Here is a 17,139-nt window from a genome sequence, read left to right as displayed (position 1 = left end):
AAATTACAGACCCCTGTCATCATTTTAAGTGGGAGAACTTGCACAACCGTTGGCTGACTAAATACTTTTTGCCCTACTGTAGTGATTGAGGTCACATAGAATCAAATAGTGGTTAGCGTGTCCGCCCTGAGATCGGTAGGTTCAAACCCCGGCCAAAGACTATAAAAATGGGACCCATAACCTCCCCTGCTTGGTACTCCGCATAAAGGGTTGGAATTGGGGGTTAAGTCACCAACAATGATTCCCAGGCGCGGCCCCCACTGCTGCTCACTGCTCCCCTCACCTCCCAGGGGGTGATCAAGGGAGATGGGTCAAATGCAGAGAATAATTTCGCCACACCTCATGTGTGCGTAAGACAATGATTGGTACTTTAACTTTCACTTACCGTATTTCCTTGAATTGCCGCCGGGTATAAAGTATGCGCCTGCCTAGAATTACTGCCGGGTCGAACTCGTTTCGCAAAATAATTCGCGCATGCTTAGCATTACCGCCGGCTCAGGATTAATGCCGGGTCAAACTTGTTTCGCAAAATATTATTTTTATTAGCGCATTTCTAGAATTTCCGCCCGGTCAAACTCGTTTCGCCAAATAATTAGCATATGCCCAGAATTTCCACCGGGTCAAACTCGTCACGTCACAAGTAACACTTCCCCTGTCATCATTTTCAAAATGGAGGAGGCTGATTTCAGTAATTTGAAATCGCATAAAGGGAAGAAGACTAAGAGCTATTCAGTAGGATTTAAGGTCTAAGATATTGAATATGCTAAAAAGAACAGTAAGCAGCCATGTTTTATTAATATACCGTAGCTGCGTGTGTCAAATATGAGTCATTAAATGACTCCCGCCTCCTGGTGGTAGAGGGCGCTAGTGATCCTTCTTGCGGCTACTCGGCTGCAGAAGAAGTGACAACAAGCAGCAAGAGTGAGCAGCGATCGTTTATTTTTTCCTCTCGCTTGCACTTTTAACATGGAGGATTACGTATCTAAAATAAAACCGTTTTTTAAACTGGACTTTCAATCAAAGCAGGAGGTAATAGAGGAATATCTCCATCGAGACAGAGAGACTTAAAACTGAAGAAAGATAAGGAAGACTTCTATAAACAAGTTATCAATGCTTTTGATCAGAAGGAGCTGTGCATGGACTTCATTTATAAGTAAAGGTAAGACCATTAAATGTGCTTTTCATGATGGTATCCTTACATCACACTCAAATTTATAAGCGCAGGCCTAAACTTACCGCATGCCTTTGATAAACGCCGGAGTGAGAAGAGGTTTTAGATTAATTAGCGCCCCGGCGACAATTCAAGGAAATACATTAGTAGTGAGAGTTCTGTCCATAGTGGAGCCAACAGGAAACCATCCCAAGCGGATATATATTATATTATAAATATATTACACATTACATATACATGTACATTATACATACTGTATATACATTATATTATATACATATATTAAATAATAATAACAATAATACATTTTATTTGGTTTAGCGCTTTTCGGTGTACTGAAAGACGCTTTACAGTTTGAACTGTTTTATATTTACATTTTTTTTTTAAGTAATAATGTATAATACAAGAAATATAAAAGCAGTACATAGTAAAATACATAACACTGGACATAAACATGCACATCCTGAGAGCCGACGTCCTTTGTAGTGGGGGCTGCCCGCTCCGAAATAAATAAAGCAACAGCATTCTTTTTTTTATGCAGGTAGTGTACAAAATTTACTGTAAAAGTCAGTTTTGTGCAAGAGTGGCTTTAAAACCGACACAAATTCAAAGCAGCCGATGAATAAAATGTTAAATTAACCCTGGCGCCGCCCCCTAAAACCGAATGGAGTACCGTCTCTGCGGAGCTCGTGCAGGTTGCAGGGCGTCGTGCGCTTTAACACCTCGTCCAAAAACCGCCTGTTGTGTTCGAGGCGGACAATGGCGGGCGCCTAACTAGATTTAGACACGCGGGTAATTGAAGCGCGTCCATTTCAAAACGCGGCGCCTGGCCGCATCTTCTTGTTTGGCCCGCATTTACCGCGGATAGCAGAACACCACAGTGCCTTTTCACAGCTCCATTTTCTTTCACTTTAGCATCAGGCAATTTTTCAATTATTCTATCCCAACCCCCCCCTCGACACAAACCCCCCGTGTTCTTTCATCCGCCATAATGTCCGGGCCTTTTAGTTAATGGCGCCGTCGGTCGGAGCCCGCCACGTCGGCCCTTGTCCATTTCGCGGGTCATTGTCGGAGCCCAATGGGCCTTTTATGAGCGTCACATCAAAAGGCAGATAAGCATTAGAGGTGGGGGGAAAACACCCGCCGCTCGATACTCTCCCTCTTCCCTTTGTCCGCTATTGAAAGTGATCATTTTAATAGTTGAAGAGCTCGGCAAAGGCGCGAGACACCCCTGGCGGCCCCTCGGCGAACGCGCCCCTCAACACCTGCACGCTCCTAATTACCCGCCACAAAGGCCGCCACACACACACACACACCTTTTCCAGGGTTTACTTATTAGCACACATTCAATAAAAAGGGAACAATCGCGCTGCGTATCGCCGCCTGCATTAGCGGCGCGGCACACTTGAGTGTGTTAATTTGCCACCAACGAGGGAAGAATTAGATGAATAATGCCAGCTGGTGGCAGAGAGGCGCCCGCACAAAGACATTGTTCTAGCAAATCGCCGCCACGTGGAAATAAGTTGGCAATTAGCAATCAGCGGCACCTGAGTCGAGTGCCCGCGCTTTTGTCCCCGCAAAGGTGACACGAGCAAGGGCTCGCCGTGCTTTGTGAGACTTGGACATCTTGATATCGGTGGGAGTGGATTCATGGATTGGACGACCGGGTTGAAAACATACTTGCCAAACCTCGCGGATTTTCCGGGAGACTCCCGAAATCCAGCGCCTCTCCCGAAAACCTCCCGGGACAAATTTTCTCGCGAAATTCAGCCATGCCCACTCCGGCTCCATGAGAACCTGACTCAATGTTGTGACCCTCTTAAACAGGACAATACTGCCATCTACTGTACATAGAATAGAATGTAAATATATTCTACATTTAAGTGCAGTCAAGGAACATCCATCAGGGAGTTTGTTCTGAAGGCCACAGTAAGGAGACGTAACTTTATCACGTCGCCTGTTTATTGACTCCAACCCAATATATTACAATGTGGACGAGCAAAATGAAAAAATAGGCCTGCAAGTTCCGGAACGATTGGAAACAAGAATTTCGGCTTATCCAGGAGAGTTCGAAGGGGAAGGGGTATGTTGCCTGTAAATTTTGTAGAACAGACTTCTCCATTGAACACGGTGAACGGATATACTCAGCCATGAACGGTCAGCGAAGCATCGTTCACAACCCAGTATTACGGGCCACCTCGCAAAATGGAGACTCGATGGTGTAACTTATGCTGAGACAAAGATGGCTATGCTGATAGCTGGAAGCAACATCTCGTTCTCATTTGCGGATGTCTACAACAAATCCGTGAAGGATGTTCCCGGATTCGGAGATCGCTCGCCAATACGCAAACGGCAGAACAAAGGTTACTCAAATAGTGAAAGGTAAGAGGTGTTGTTTTTTTTTTAGTAACCAGCAAGCACAGTACAGTTAGTAGAACTGTGTTTTTATTACTGTGTATTTGATAGGTGCTGTCGGAAATTAGATTTATTGTATTTATATATATATAATAAAATAAATATATATAGCTAGAATTCACTTAAAGTCAAGTATTTCATGCATATATATATTTATTTTTATTTATATATATATATATATGAAATACTCGAGTTGGTGAATTATACGCCACACCTCTTAACCACGCCCCCAGCCACGCCTCTGCCCCACCCCCGACCACGCCCCCCAACCCTAACCTCCCGAAATCGGAGGTCTAAAGGTTGGCAAGTATGGTTGAAAAAGACACTGGCTGCAGAGGTTGAAGGTCGGACCCTCGGGGCGAAAGTTGGCCCCTGTCTAGTCCACCTCTCACTCGGGCCGCTCGGACTCTAACGCATCCTCGGGTTGCAAAAAGACATCTTTTTGTTTACCTTCTGCTGCGAGTCATAAATCTTTCCTCCTGGTCCTACCGGTCACCTTTTGCCCTCCTAACATTCCGGAGCACCGCTTGCATCTCCTTTTCGTACGCTTCTTAGTGGTACTTTGGAGGGAACTTTCTAGATCAGGGGTGTCAAACTCATTTTAGCTCAGGGTCCGCATGGAGGAAAGTCTGTGCACACAGGGGGCCGGCCTATTTAAAATCATGGCATTAAAACAAAAAAAAATAAAGACAACTTCAGATTGTTTTCTTTATCTTTGACCAAAAATAGAACACATTCTGAAAATATCACAACAAAAATATAGCAGAAAATACCGGCAGCGGTAAAGTTTAGATCCATTTAGGAAAGAAGAAAGTGAATGAATGTTTATAACTGCATACATTTAAATATGCATAAATGTTTTCTTTTGTATATATTTTTTTAATGAAATAACTCTTGAATCAACACAGTAGTTAAAGGCCTACTGAAATTATATTTTCTTATTCAAACGGGGATAGCAGGTCCATTTTATGTGTCATACTTGATCATTACGCGATATTGCCATATTTTTACTGAAAAGATTTACTAGAGAACATCGACGATAAAGTTCACAACTTTTGGGCGCTAATAAAAAAGCCTGTACCGGAAGTAGCAGACGATGTGCACGTGACGTCACTGGTTGTAGAGCTCCCCACATCCTTACATTGTTTATAATCATAGCCTCCAGCAGCAAGAGCTATTTGGACCGAGAAAGCGATGATTTCCCCATTAATTTGAGCGAGGATGAAAGATTCGTGGATGAGGAAAGTTAGAGTGAAGCACTAAAAAAAAAAAGAAAATAAAAAAAGGCGACAGCTCCAGGCGTTTCAGATGTAATTAGACACATTTACTGGGATAATTCTGGAAGATCCCATATCTGCTTATTGTTTTAATAGTGTTTTGGTGAGATTCTAAAGTCATACCTCAAAGTCTGATGGCTGCGGTGAACGGCAGCGTCTCTGAGAGAAGCCGAGGAGCCAAAATCACAGCTGCCTTTTTGAGCTGCAGCAGGAGGTCGCATAATCCGCTGAAGTCTACGGTAAGAGCCGACTTAATATCACAATTTTCCCATCCCAAAACTTGCTGGTCGACGTAGAGAAACATGTTCGCTTAAACGCTCTGTGTTAAAGCTTCACAACAAACAAAGAAACACCGGCTGTGTTTCGGAGCTAAAGGCAGCTGCAATCCACCGCTTTCCACCGACAGCATTCTTCTTTGACGTCTCCATTATTAATGGAACAAATTGCAATAGATTCAGCAACACAGATGTCCAAAATACTGTGTAATTATGCGATGAAAAGAGACAACTTTTAGCCGTGTGTGCTGCTGGGCTGAAATGTCCCCTCCAACCATAAACGTCATCAACAGGATACCTCGCGGGAAACTTAAAATTGCAATTTAGTAAACTAAACCGGCCGTATTGGCATGTGTTGCAATGTTAATATTTCATCATTGATATATAAACTATCAGACTGCGTGGTCGGTAGTAGTGGGTTTCAGTAGGCCTTTATATCTCTCATAATGATTGTGAACGATGGGCAAAATTCCAAATTCCTACAAGAGAAAGTCCTGGTACTTAAGTCCATAGTCTGAAGCTTTCATCATCAGGATAATGTTTAGCGAGCTTCAGGGTAGGAAACATCGCTTCTCCTCCCACATTCGGAGCAACAGAGCTTTACCGACCTCCAGAGGTCAAAGTAGCAAGACCTTCGTCTTGAACTTGCGCATCCATCAAAGAAAAAAAACCCTCAAAATCTCAAGCTACTGATTATTAATCACCTTGTCCGGTTCACAACGATCCATTACGGTGCCCAAACTTTTTACTCGGTGACATTTCTTGTCAGCTGGGTGGGCTGTCAACGAGCGCCCCGAGCCATGAGCGCGACTTGAGGGCCAAGTTTGGAAATGGGGTCTGCAGGAAGCACATTAGACTGCGAGCAGTGACCGCTGACATGCAGACTTTTATTTCCATACGCATCCTCTAACCCCCCCTTTTGCTTTTTTTTTCTCCCCCCCCCCCACTGTCCTCCTCAATGGTTCTGCCTGTCTGGCCGACTGGAGAGACCTCGATCTATGACTGATTTAATTTGCTCTCTGCCAACATCTCTAACAGCATTAACCCCGAGAACACGCTCCCGCCGCCCCCATCTGACTCCATTAACTCCCAAATCGGGTTTGGAGGAGCGTATTGATGCCGCCCGTTATTCGGGGTGATTATGACAACAACAGACAAAGTGTGTGTTAAAGAGTTTATGGCTAATTTCAGCCAACTGTAACAGATGGCGGCAATTAGCCTTCACATGAAAAGAACAATACTGCCGGGTCAAAGCGCATTCATGTGAAAAGTAAAATTGCCGCGCGAATTTGCTTTTTTTTTAAATTTTATTTTATAAAAAGGCAGAAGTACAAAATGTGGTTTGCAGCCTTTAACCACGTTAACCATTCTTTTTTCCCCCTCAATTAGGCAGAATGGCTTTTCAAAAGTGTAATTAAGTGTCTGCAGCACTCGGCCTCTTCATTATTCATGGCTGCCATTGATCATATCTCGCAGCTGAGCCTGCGGACAAAGCCTCATAACGCGGGGAAAAAAAACTTTCACGATGACACTTGTGTCGTGTGTAAAAAGTCATTATTTGCAAAAAAAACAAAAAAAAAACGCTTGGTCAAAATTAGTGATTTTATTTTTCCCTGCGCACGCTAATATTACCCGCCGGGAGTCCTGACACCCACCGCACTTCATCCCATAGTCGGATGAATTATTTCCTAATGAATATTAATGTTTTTTGTTTTTTTTTAACCTCGATCCCAACGTTGCCAACTCTCTCCGCCTCGTGCGTACTTAAATTAACAAAAGTGATCCACAAGGGCCCTCTGGTTTCCACTAGCTGGGCGATGCATGCGGCGTTGAGTCACGTCTCTCGAGCGGCTCGGAGGCACCGTCTTCGCCGCCTCGCCAAGGCTCGTAATGGCGCAGCTTCCTACACGCAAATTATTTCCAATTATTATTATTCCCGATCGCCTTTTGAGAGCGACGCCGCGATTGCAGAAATCTCAACATCCTGGTGGCTTCGGCACAATTTCCATTTACATTATTTGGTGATGAGCTAACGGAGGCTAATTTCAGGGTTTAAAATGAACTTTTAGCTGTCACAAAATAAAGTTAGTCATACTTGATTATAGCAGCAAAGTTCTTAATCCTATTGGGGTGTGTTGAACCCTTTCCTGTATACACTCCACACCAAGGGTCTCAAACTCAATTTACCTGAGGGGCCACTGGATGCAGAGTCTGGGCTGCAAGAAAAGATTTCTTAAAAAAAAATTGTGCATACTCCTCAGCATGTCTAGTTGTATAATGACGTTTCAAATTGTATCCCTTGTGCACCGCAACTTTCTCTGTGCAAAAAAGACACGTCAGGGTGTCCCAGTGCTCAACAAAGAAATATTGCATCTCCCACTTTTCCTGGAATTGTCTTTGCTCATCACTAACCCTTCTCTTCACTGCAGGCTTTGAAAAAGACATGTTTGGGGTTGTGGAATATATTGGTAATTAGCCGACGCACGGAGAATAATGTTATTTCCGCAATGTGTCTCGTTCCGCTTTTAATCCCAACAGCAACACGGCGGTCAGCGGATAAAAGCCGGGAAAATGTGAGCGCAAAAAAGTGACAGCTCTCGGAGTGTTATCCGGCGTCATACAGAAATATATGCAGTGTTCATCGTGTGAGGTAATGCACATTGAACACTTAAAAAAACAAAACATGACGGTTCGAATTGGTCCAGGTTATCAGGAACCGGTATTACTGACGGACAGGTGTCGCGGTGTGACTGCAGTCAGTGACGTAAGAAAGCCCTTGTCTCCATTGCAACGTCTCTGCCGCTTTTCCACTAACGCAGGGGTAGGCAACCCAGAACGTTGAAAGAGCCATTTTGGACCCAAATAACACAACGCTGTCAAGCGCCATTCATATAAAACTTGCGGGCCGCACTAACATTAAACTTTCATATTAAGGTGGGGTGGGAGTCGTAAAATAACATCTCGCGGGCCGCGTGTCTAAGACTCCTCCTCTAAAACAACTTCAAAAACCTCCAAAGTTTCATACACACTCCAATGGCGGACAGGTAAGAATGCTCTGACTTTTTGAGTAGGAAATCTGACCTCAAGGGGTGTTCCAGTTGAAATTTAGGAATAGGAACTCAGAAATTATGACATCCCAGCACAAATGGAACGCACCAATAATGTTATTTCCGCAGTGTGTGTCGCTCCGCTTTTCCTCCCTACAGCAACACGGCGGTCAGCGGATAATAGCCGGTAAAGTACCAGGATAGCGAGCGCAAAAACGTGATGGCTCCCGGTAGGGATGATACTCGAAACCGGTTTTAAGAAAAGAACCGAGTCCTCGGACTCGAACCCCTTTTTGATAACCGGTACCCGTTATCGAGACCACTATAGTAAAGAAAAAGAGTTGGTTCTTTATTCGAATCCATCCCGACCAGAAATGCTCGGTGAGACATCACAAGAAACGACGTCACGTAGCTCAGTCATTAGGCGCGGATAGCGAAAGCGGGAAAAACAACGGACGGGGAAAAGCGCTCCAAGGTGTAATAAAGTTCAAAACAAAAGACATAATACAATGAATAACTTAACTGAGAGATTTGAGCAGGGTACAAACACATGACCGACACTTTTATGACCAACCGGAAACATAGCAACGCACCTTTCTTTACGGCAGCTGTCACAACGTTCTTAAAGCAACCGCAGCACATACATATATTTACAACATATCCCCCTTTTTTAACTTCTGTTTTTCTTTCCTTGTAAACAAAGCAAAATCACACTGTATATGTGTTGTCAGTCTAATTATAAATAATGCAGACAAGGCGTGTCGGCTGAGTTCTTGACGTTTACTGCCGGGTGATGACATGCAACAACACTTTTCGGGGCTACCGCGCATGCTCGTAACTCCCGTTGCATGCTGGGTAGTGTAGTCGTTATATTCCCAAGCTCATAAAGAAATAATGATAACTCAATAAAGTGTATTTATCTTTTTAGCTTTAACTTTTCATATTTTAGCATTGTAACCACATTTGCAAACAACTTTTCTCTTCATAGAATTTTCTTTCAATAAAGAAATAAAGTGCAAAAATGTCAAAGCATCATAACAAACAGTTATGTCAATTAGTAGCAGAAGTGCACTTTTTGGAGAGCTGTGTTATTTTCAGTTTTGTGCCCAAGGGACTGATCTTATTTAACACTATATTGTTATTTATACACCTATAGTGATCACAGAGACAGGTTGTTTTTGTGTTACTGCATATATTTGTTTTTCTGAAAAATCCCACTTAATATACTTTGGGTAACAAAAGTCAATATTTATTTATTATATTTTATTTTTTTAGGGGGTAACAGTCAATATTTATTAGATTTTATTTTTTTTCTTATATAATAAAAGTGAGCTTTTATTAAACCAAATATATTTATTTTTTTTCCATGTACAACAACCTATCTGGACTCGATAAGAGAATCGGTTCGATAAGAGGATTCGATAATAGGCTCGAACTCGATAATTTCTTATCAAACATCATCCTTAGCTCCCGGAGTGTTATCCGGCGTCATACAGAAATATATGTAGTGTTCATCATGTGAGGCAATGCAAATTAAACAATTAAAAAAACAAAATATAACGGTTTGAATTGGTCCATTTATCGGGGGCTGTTATTACTGACTGACAGGTGTCGCGGTGTGACTGCAGAAAACCCTCTCCACCGCGTTTCCACTAACGCAGTGGTAGGCAACCCAGAACGTTGAAAGAGCCATCTTGGACCCAAATAACACGGCTGTCAAGCGCCATTCATATGAAGTGAAGTGAATTATATTTATATAGCGCTTTTCTCAAGTGACTCAAAGCGCTTTACATAGTGACACCCAATATTTAAGTTACATTTAAACCAGTGTGGGTGGCACTGGGAGCAGGTGGGTAAAGTGTCTTGCCCAAGGACACAACGGCAGTATCTAGGATGGCACAAGTGGGAATCGAACCTGCAACCCTCAAATTGCTGACACGGCCACTCTACCAACCGAGCTATGCCGCCCCAAAACTTACGGGCCGCACTAACATTAAACTTTCATATTAAGGTGGGGGCCGCACTATAACGTCTCACGGGCCACGTGTCTGAGACTCCTGGTTTAAATAAAAGGTGCCCATCCTTAATCTGAATTGGATTTCTATAATTTTTTAGGGACAATTTGTCAGTATTTTTTGTACGATTTGGTCTTCGTTTAATCCTTAAGGCGGATTACGAAAAAAAAAAAGTTTTCTTTCACATATTTTGTTAACTAAATCTAGATAAACTAATGATGAATAAATGGTAAATGGGTTATACCTGTGCAGCGCTTTTCTACCTTCAAGGTACTTTATTTTTTGGATTATAAATCGCTCTGGAGTATACGTCGCATTTTTGGGGTAAATTTATTTGATAAAATCCAACCCCAAGAGTAGACATTTGAGAGGCAATTTAAAATAAATAAAAAATAGTGAACAACAGGCTGAATAAGTGTACATTATATGAGGCATAAATAACCAACTGAGAAGGTGCCTGCTATGTTAACGTAACATATTATGGTAAGAGTCATTCAAATAACTATAACTTATAGAACATGCTATACGTTTACCAAACAATCTGTCACTCCTAATCGATAAATCCCATTAAATCCTCTTCCTCGATGTCGCTTCTAAACAACTCTGCCAACTCCAAAGGTATGCGCCGCTTTCTGTTGTCGTTTTCCGCTGCATATTTCACTACGTCCATCTTGTAATCTGCGGTACATGATTTCCTTTTCGGTGCCATTTATGTTCAGCCCTTCTCAGTTTTTATAAGTTACCGCCAATGATGAAATGATCCATTTTAATATCTACGGCAGTAGCATATAGCAGTTAGCATTCCATGACCCACAATGAACTTCTGCCATGACCCTCCCCCCGTCAAATTCTTATTGGTTGACGTGTGTGTGACGATTGCTGACATTTTCTTTGTCTCTTCCGCAAATGAGATAAATATTATTTGATATTTTACGGTAATATGTTAATAATTTCACACATAAGTCGATCTGGAGTATATGTCGCATGAAAAAAACTGTGACTTATAGTCCGAAAAATACGGTACTCCAAGCGCCCATTCACACACTGATGGCGGGAGCTGCCATGCAAGGCCCTAAACACAACCCATCAGGAGCAAGGGTGAAGTGTCTTGCTCAAGGACACGACGGATTTGACTAGATTGGTAGAAGCTGGGGATCGAACCAGGAACCCAACCGCACCACACCTACCCGTATAGCCGTGTAGTGTAATGAGCACTAGATACAAATTCCTTTACCACCATGCAATGTTACATTTTTTAAAAATCAAGTAATCTTTTTCTTTTTTTTTTTGAAACATCCTGGGCAAAACCTTCAGAATAAAATCCCATTCACAACTTGAATTGCCAAACTTTTGTTTTGTCATTAGGTGCTCTAAAATTTTAATATATGACTATTATTTTTTGGGCTTCACGGTGGAAGAGGGGTTAGTGCGTCTGCCTCACAATAGGAAGGTCCTGCAGTCCTGGGTTCAAATCCAGGATCGGGATCTTTCTGTGTGGAGTTTGCATGTTCTCCCCGTGAATGCGTGGGTTCCCTCCGGGTACTCCGGCTTCCTCCCACTTCCAAAGACATGCACCTGGGGATAGGTTGATTGGCAACACTAAATTGGCCCTAGTGTGTGAATGTTGTCTGTCTATCTGTGTTGGCCCTGCGATGAGGTGGCGACTTGTCCAGGGTGTACCCTGCCTTCCGCCCGATTGTAGCTGAGATAGGCGCCAGCGCCCCCCGCGACCCCAAAAGGGAATAAGCGGTAGAAAATGGATGGACATATTTTTGTTTACTCGGTTTCCCACCTTTTTCTGTAAGGGGTGCCGGAAGTTGGCGATCCTGTTCTGTCTCTGTGTGATGTTAGACTGCTCTTCAATGCGATTGTGCTGAACATCTCAAATTTCCCCTCAGGGATTGTTAAAGTATTTCTGATTCTGATTCTGAAAAACCGAGGTACCGCTGTACTGTAACTGCGTGCCGTACTGGTAGTGTGGCGCTAAACGTTCTTTCATCCTAATCGAATTGAATCAAGAAGCATAATTACCTGTCTGTTAGATTTTTGTCAATATTGAAAAAAAGCTTGATTAGTGTCATAAAAATAGACATGAGCTCTAATGACAATCTGTAAGGAACCTGCCATTGAAAGGATTATATGAACACACACACACTGTAATTACCACTCAATCCATACAAATTGAGTGAAGCGAGAGCCGTGGTCTAAGAATATGGACCATAATTAATAAATTACAGCCGCTCTACTCAATCATTCTTCACTTTTTGGGCAGGGAGGGGGCCATTCAGACGTCTTATTCTCCTCCTCAAGAGTAATTGACTGAAACACACCGCAAGCTGACACACGCGCACACACTGATGGGACTTGAGTGAAGCCTGTGTATTTACAAAGTCACAAATCAAAAGGAGGCCTTATTTCTGGCCTCTCCAAAATGTGCCTGGGGGAACTATGCGCTTTCCTTTTGACACCCCGCCACCCTTAAAGCACCAACCCCCCCCACCATACACACAGCCTCCAGCTTCCCCTGGCAGCTGCTGCGTGCTAAAAAAAAAAAAAGGCTCTAATAAACTAAATTGTGAGCTTCCAAGCAGCTTTTAAAGCAGTCCTTTTTGTCTTGTTAAGACCTTTTTATGTCGTTTATTTACAAAGGTTGTGTTCTCCTGCCATAAAATATAACTACAGTGAACAAAAGTGACAATGCATATTTGCCGTTTTAATTGTATTCTCTGGCCTGTGTGACGTCATCGTGATTAAATCACTGTCAACTTTAAACAGTGGTTGCCAAGATTTAGGTGCGAGCTCCCCCTGCTGGCCTTGTGGATCATTGCACCCACACAGCAGGTTTACTTCTATTCTAGTCCATGCAAAAATTACTAAAAATTAATGATCTATTACATTGTGGTGGTTTAGCCCCCACTTTTCTAGATATTGCCATTTTTATTCAACCCCGTGTAGACAAAGGTTTACCTTTTTGTCCTTTCAGTAGATTTTTGTTGTATTTTGGTCATCATTTTTGTTCCGTTACTCCATTTTACCTTTTTTTTTTTTTTTCATGCTAAATTTAAAACATTAAATCTTCCACAGGTGTATGATGTACTGGCAGTTATTCAACAATACATCAAAGCTAAACAGGGCATGAAAGCATTTTGAATATATATTTTTTAATATATATTTTTAGTTTAAATCTCTCTAAATGTATGTTGTCCTAAGGAGGTACATTTGTGTTTATAAAGCATAAGCTTTTTTTGACACTGAATTTATATAACTGAGTAATTTTTTTACATGAAAATATGCTGACAATTTCATTTAATAAATATTTGTGAGCAAAATATGTGTTTTAAAAATTCAGTTTGTTAAAATGCACTTCAGGTAAATTAAAACTGAAGCATCTCATTGGCTTTTTCTGAGACAGGATCAATATAGCTTGAGACAGTCTTAAATTACCGAAGTGACACAAATATTTCTGTAGTGTATGGTACTACTAATAGTGCAGTGGTACTACTACTAGTAGTGTAGGGGTACTACAAATACTAGTAGTAGTGTAGGCGTACTGCTGGTAGTGTATTGCGACTACTATTAGTAGTGTAGTGGTACTGCTAGTAGTGTAGTGGTACTACTACTAGTAGGGTAAGGATACTGCTAATAGTGTATGGGTACTACTACTAGTAGTGTAGGGGTACTACTACCAGTAGTTTAGGGGTACTACTTCTAGTAGTGTAGGTGTACTACTACTAGTAGTGTAGTTGTACTGCTAGTAGTGTAGCGGTACTACAACTACTACCAGTAGTAGTGTAGCGGTACTACAACTACTACCAGTAGTAGTGTAGCGGTACTACAACTACTACCAGTAGTAGTGTAGCGGTACTACAACTACTACCAGTAGTAGTGTAGCGGTACTACAACTACTACCAGTAGTAGTGTAGCGGTACTACAACTACTACCAGTAGTAGTGTAGCGGTACTACAACTACTACCAGTAGTAGTGTAACGGTACTACAACTACTATTAGTAGTAGTGTAATGGTACTACAACTACTAGTACTGAAGGCGTACTACTAGTAGTGTAGGGGTACTGCTGGTAGTCTAGTGGTACTACTACTACTACTACTACTACTAGTAGTAGTGTAGGGGTACTAATACTAATAGTGTAGGGGTTCTGCTAGTAGTTGTGTAGGGGTATTACTTCTAGTAGTGTAGTGGTCCTACTGCTAGTAGTGTAGGGGTACTACTACTACTAGTAGTAGTAGTACCACTACTACTAGTAGTGTAGTGGTACTACTGCTAGTAGTGTAGTGGTACTACTGCTAGTAGTGTAGTGGTACTACTGCTACTAGTGTAGTGGTACTACTGCTACTAGTGTAGGGGTACTACTTCTAGTAGTGTAGTGGTACTACTGCTAGTAGTGTAGTGGTACTACTGCTAGTAGTGTAGTGGTACTACTGCTAGTAGTGTAGTGTTACTACTGCTAGTAGTGTAGTGTTACTACTGCTAGTAGTGTAGGGGTACTACTTCTAGTAGTGTAGGGGTACTACTGCTAGTAGTGTAGGGGTACTACTGCTAGTAGTGTAGTGGTACTACTGCTAGTAGTGTAGTAGTACTACTGCTAGTAGGGTAGTAATACTACTGCTAGTAGTGTAGTGGTACTACTGCTAGTAGTGTAGTGGTACTACTGCTAGTAGTGTAGTGGTACTACTACTAGTAGTGTAGTGGTACTACTGCCAGTAGTGTAGTGGTACTACTGCCAGTAGTGTAGTGGTACTACTGCCAGTAGTGTAGTGGTACTACTACTAGTAGTGTAGTGGTACTACTACTAGTAGTGTAGTGGTACTACTGCCAGTAGTATAGTGGTACTACTGCCAGTAGTATAGTGGTACTACTGCCAGTAGTGTAGTGGTACTACTGCCAGTAGTGTAGTGGTACTACTACTAGTAGTGTAGTGGTACTACTACTAGTAGTGTAGTGGTACTACTGCCAGTAGTATAGTGGTACTACTGCCAGTAGTATAGTGGTACTACTGCCAGTAGTATAGTGGTACTACTGCCAGTAGTATAGTGGTACTACTGCCAGTAGTATAGTGGTACTACTGCCAGTAGTATAGTGGTACTACTGCCAGTAGTATAGTGGTACTACTGCCAGTAGTGTAGTGGTACTACTGCCAGTAGTGTAGTGGTACTACTACTAGTAGTGTAGTGGGCTAGTAGTGTAGTGGTACTACTACTAGTAGTGTAGTGATACTACTGCTAGTTGTGTAGTGGTACTACTGCTAGTAGTGTAGTAGTACTACTGCTAGTAGTGTAGTGGTACTACTGCCAGTAGTGTAGTGGTACTACTGCCAGTAGTGTAGGGGTACTACTGCTAGTAGTGTAGTGGTACTACTGCTAGTAGTGTAGTAGTACTACTGCTAGTAGTGTAGTAATACTACTGCTAGTAGTGTAGGGGTACTACTGCTAGTAGTGTAGTGGTACTACTGCTAGTAGTGTAGGGGTACTACTGCTAGTAGTGTAGTGGTACTACTGCTAGTAGTGTAGTGGTACTACTGCTAGTAGTGTAGTGGTACTACTGCCAGTAGTGTAGTGGTACTACTGCCAGTAGTGTAGTGGTACTACTACTAGTAGTGTAGTGGTACTACTACTAGTAGTGTAGTGGTACTACTGCCAGTAGTATAGTGGTACTACTGCCAGTAGTATAGTGGTACTACTGCCAGTAGTATAGTGGTACTACTGCCAGTAGTATAGTGGTACTACTGCCAGTAGTGTAGTGGTACTACTGCCAGTAGTGTAGTGGTACTACTACTAGTAGTGTAGTGGGCTAGTAGTGTAGTGGTACTACTACTAGTAGTGTAGTGATACTACTGCTAGTTGTGTAGTGGTACTACTGCTAGTAGTGTAGTAATACTACTGCTAGTAGTGTAGTGGTACTACTGCTAGTAGTGTAGTGGTACTACTGCTAGTAGTGTAGTAATACTACTGCTAGTAGTGTAGTGGTACTACTGCTAGTAGTGTAGTGGTACTACTGCTAGTAGTGTAGTGGTACTACTGCTAGTAGTGTAGTGGTACTACTGCTAGTAGTGTAGAGGTATGTGCTCCTTTTGCCTTCCATGCAATCACTGTCTCAACAACTATAGAACCTTAACAAGGGACCAACCTGAGGGGCGTGGCCTATCAGGGCCCATAACGTCTTGAGCCTGGAGAACTCCAGGGTCCCCGTCTCCTGGCGGTCCAGCGCGATGTACTGGCAACTGTGGTAGTCGCCTTTCAGCTGCTCGCCGTTGTGAAGCCACATCAGATCCCAGGTGCCGGACCTCTTCAGGACCTGCCGCACCGAATCCATCTGCCTGTAGGACAGGTGACCTGCGGGACCAAACAGCAGGTGAGCCTCACCCTCATGACCATCATCATTTCATTAAGGCCAGGCGTCTTCCTCTCACCAGACAGCCAGGAGGGGGTCACTGCATCGGACATCCAGGCCACGTAGCCCTCCCTGAAAGACCGCAGGAAGTCGTCTATCTGGCTATGGGACACCAGCTCTCGCCTCTGCCGCAGCCCCTCGTCCAGCTCGCACTCGGGCGAGAGAAAGACGACTTTGTGGAAGAAGGAGCTCTGGCGCACGGACACACCGCTCCTCCTCAAATGGGCACAGAGGTGAGACGTCTTGGTCTGGAAGGAAAAGACGGTAGCAGGAAGCTACATTACATCATTGAGCTCGTCCAAGATCCTCAATAATAATACCACAATTAAGCATTTTTACACCATAAAATGGCTAACTGTACTAAAAATATAAAATACTAAAGTAGTATTGGCCACTAGATAAAACCATACCAAATAGGGCAATGCTGTTCAGTATCGTGACCACTGATTGGCTCAGGCAGAATTATTTCATTTAATTGGATTGAGTGTTATTTCATATGTAGAGGGCTCTCATAATGTGAAAACCCCTGTTTA

General features: G+C 42.7%; 1 protein-coding gene across 2 annotated transcripts in view; it reads right to left on the bottom strand.

The window, feature by feature from the left end:
• si:zfos-911d5.4 (uncharacterized) overlaps positions 1-17,139 on the bottom strand; it is a 38,540-nt gene that overhangs the window by 1,621 nt on the left and 19,780 nt on the right. For both annotated transcript variants that reach the window (XM_061907590.1, XM_061907589.1), the window contains 2 exons: positions 16,626-16,854; positions 16,343-16,548 (listed from right to left, as the gene is read on the bottom strand). In XM_061907590.1, coding sequence (XP_061763574.1) covers positions 16,343-16,548; positions 16,626-16,854 — 435 coding nt within the window. The remainder of the gene's footprint in view (positions 1-16,342; positions 16,549-16,625; positions 16,855-17,139) is intronic.

The sequence above is a fragment of the Nerophis ophidion genome, linkage group LG08 (genome assembly GCF_033978795.1).
Source record: "Nerophis ophidion isolate RoL-2023_Sa linkage group LG08, RoL_Noph_v1.0, whole genome shotgun sequence".
NCBI lineage: Eukaryota > Metazoa > Chordata > Actinopteri > Syngnathiformes > Syngnathidae > Nerophis > Nerophis ophidion.
The sequence above is the reverse complement of the archived record's forward strand: the minus strand, read 5'-3'. Positions and strand labels throughout refer to the sequence as shown.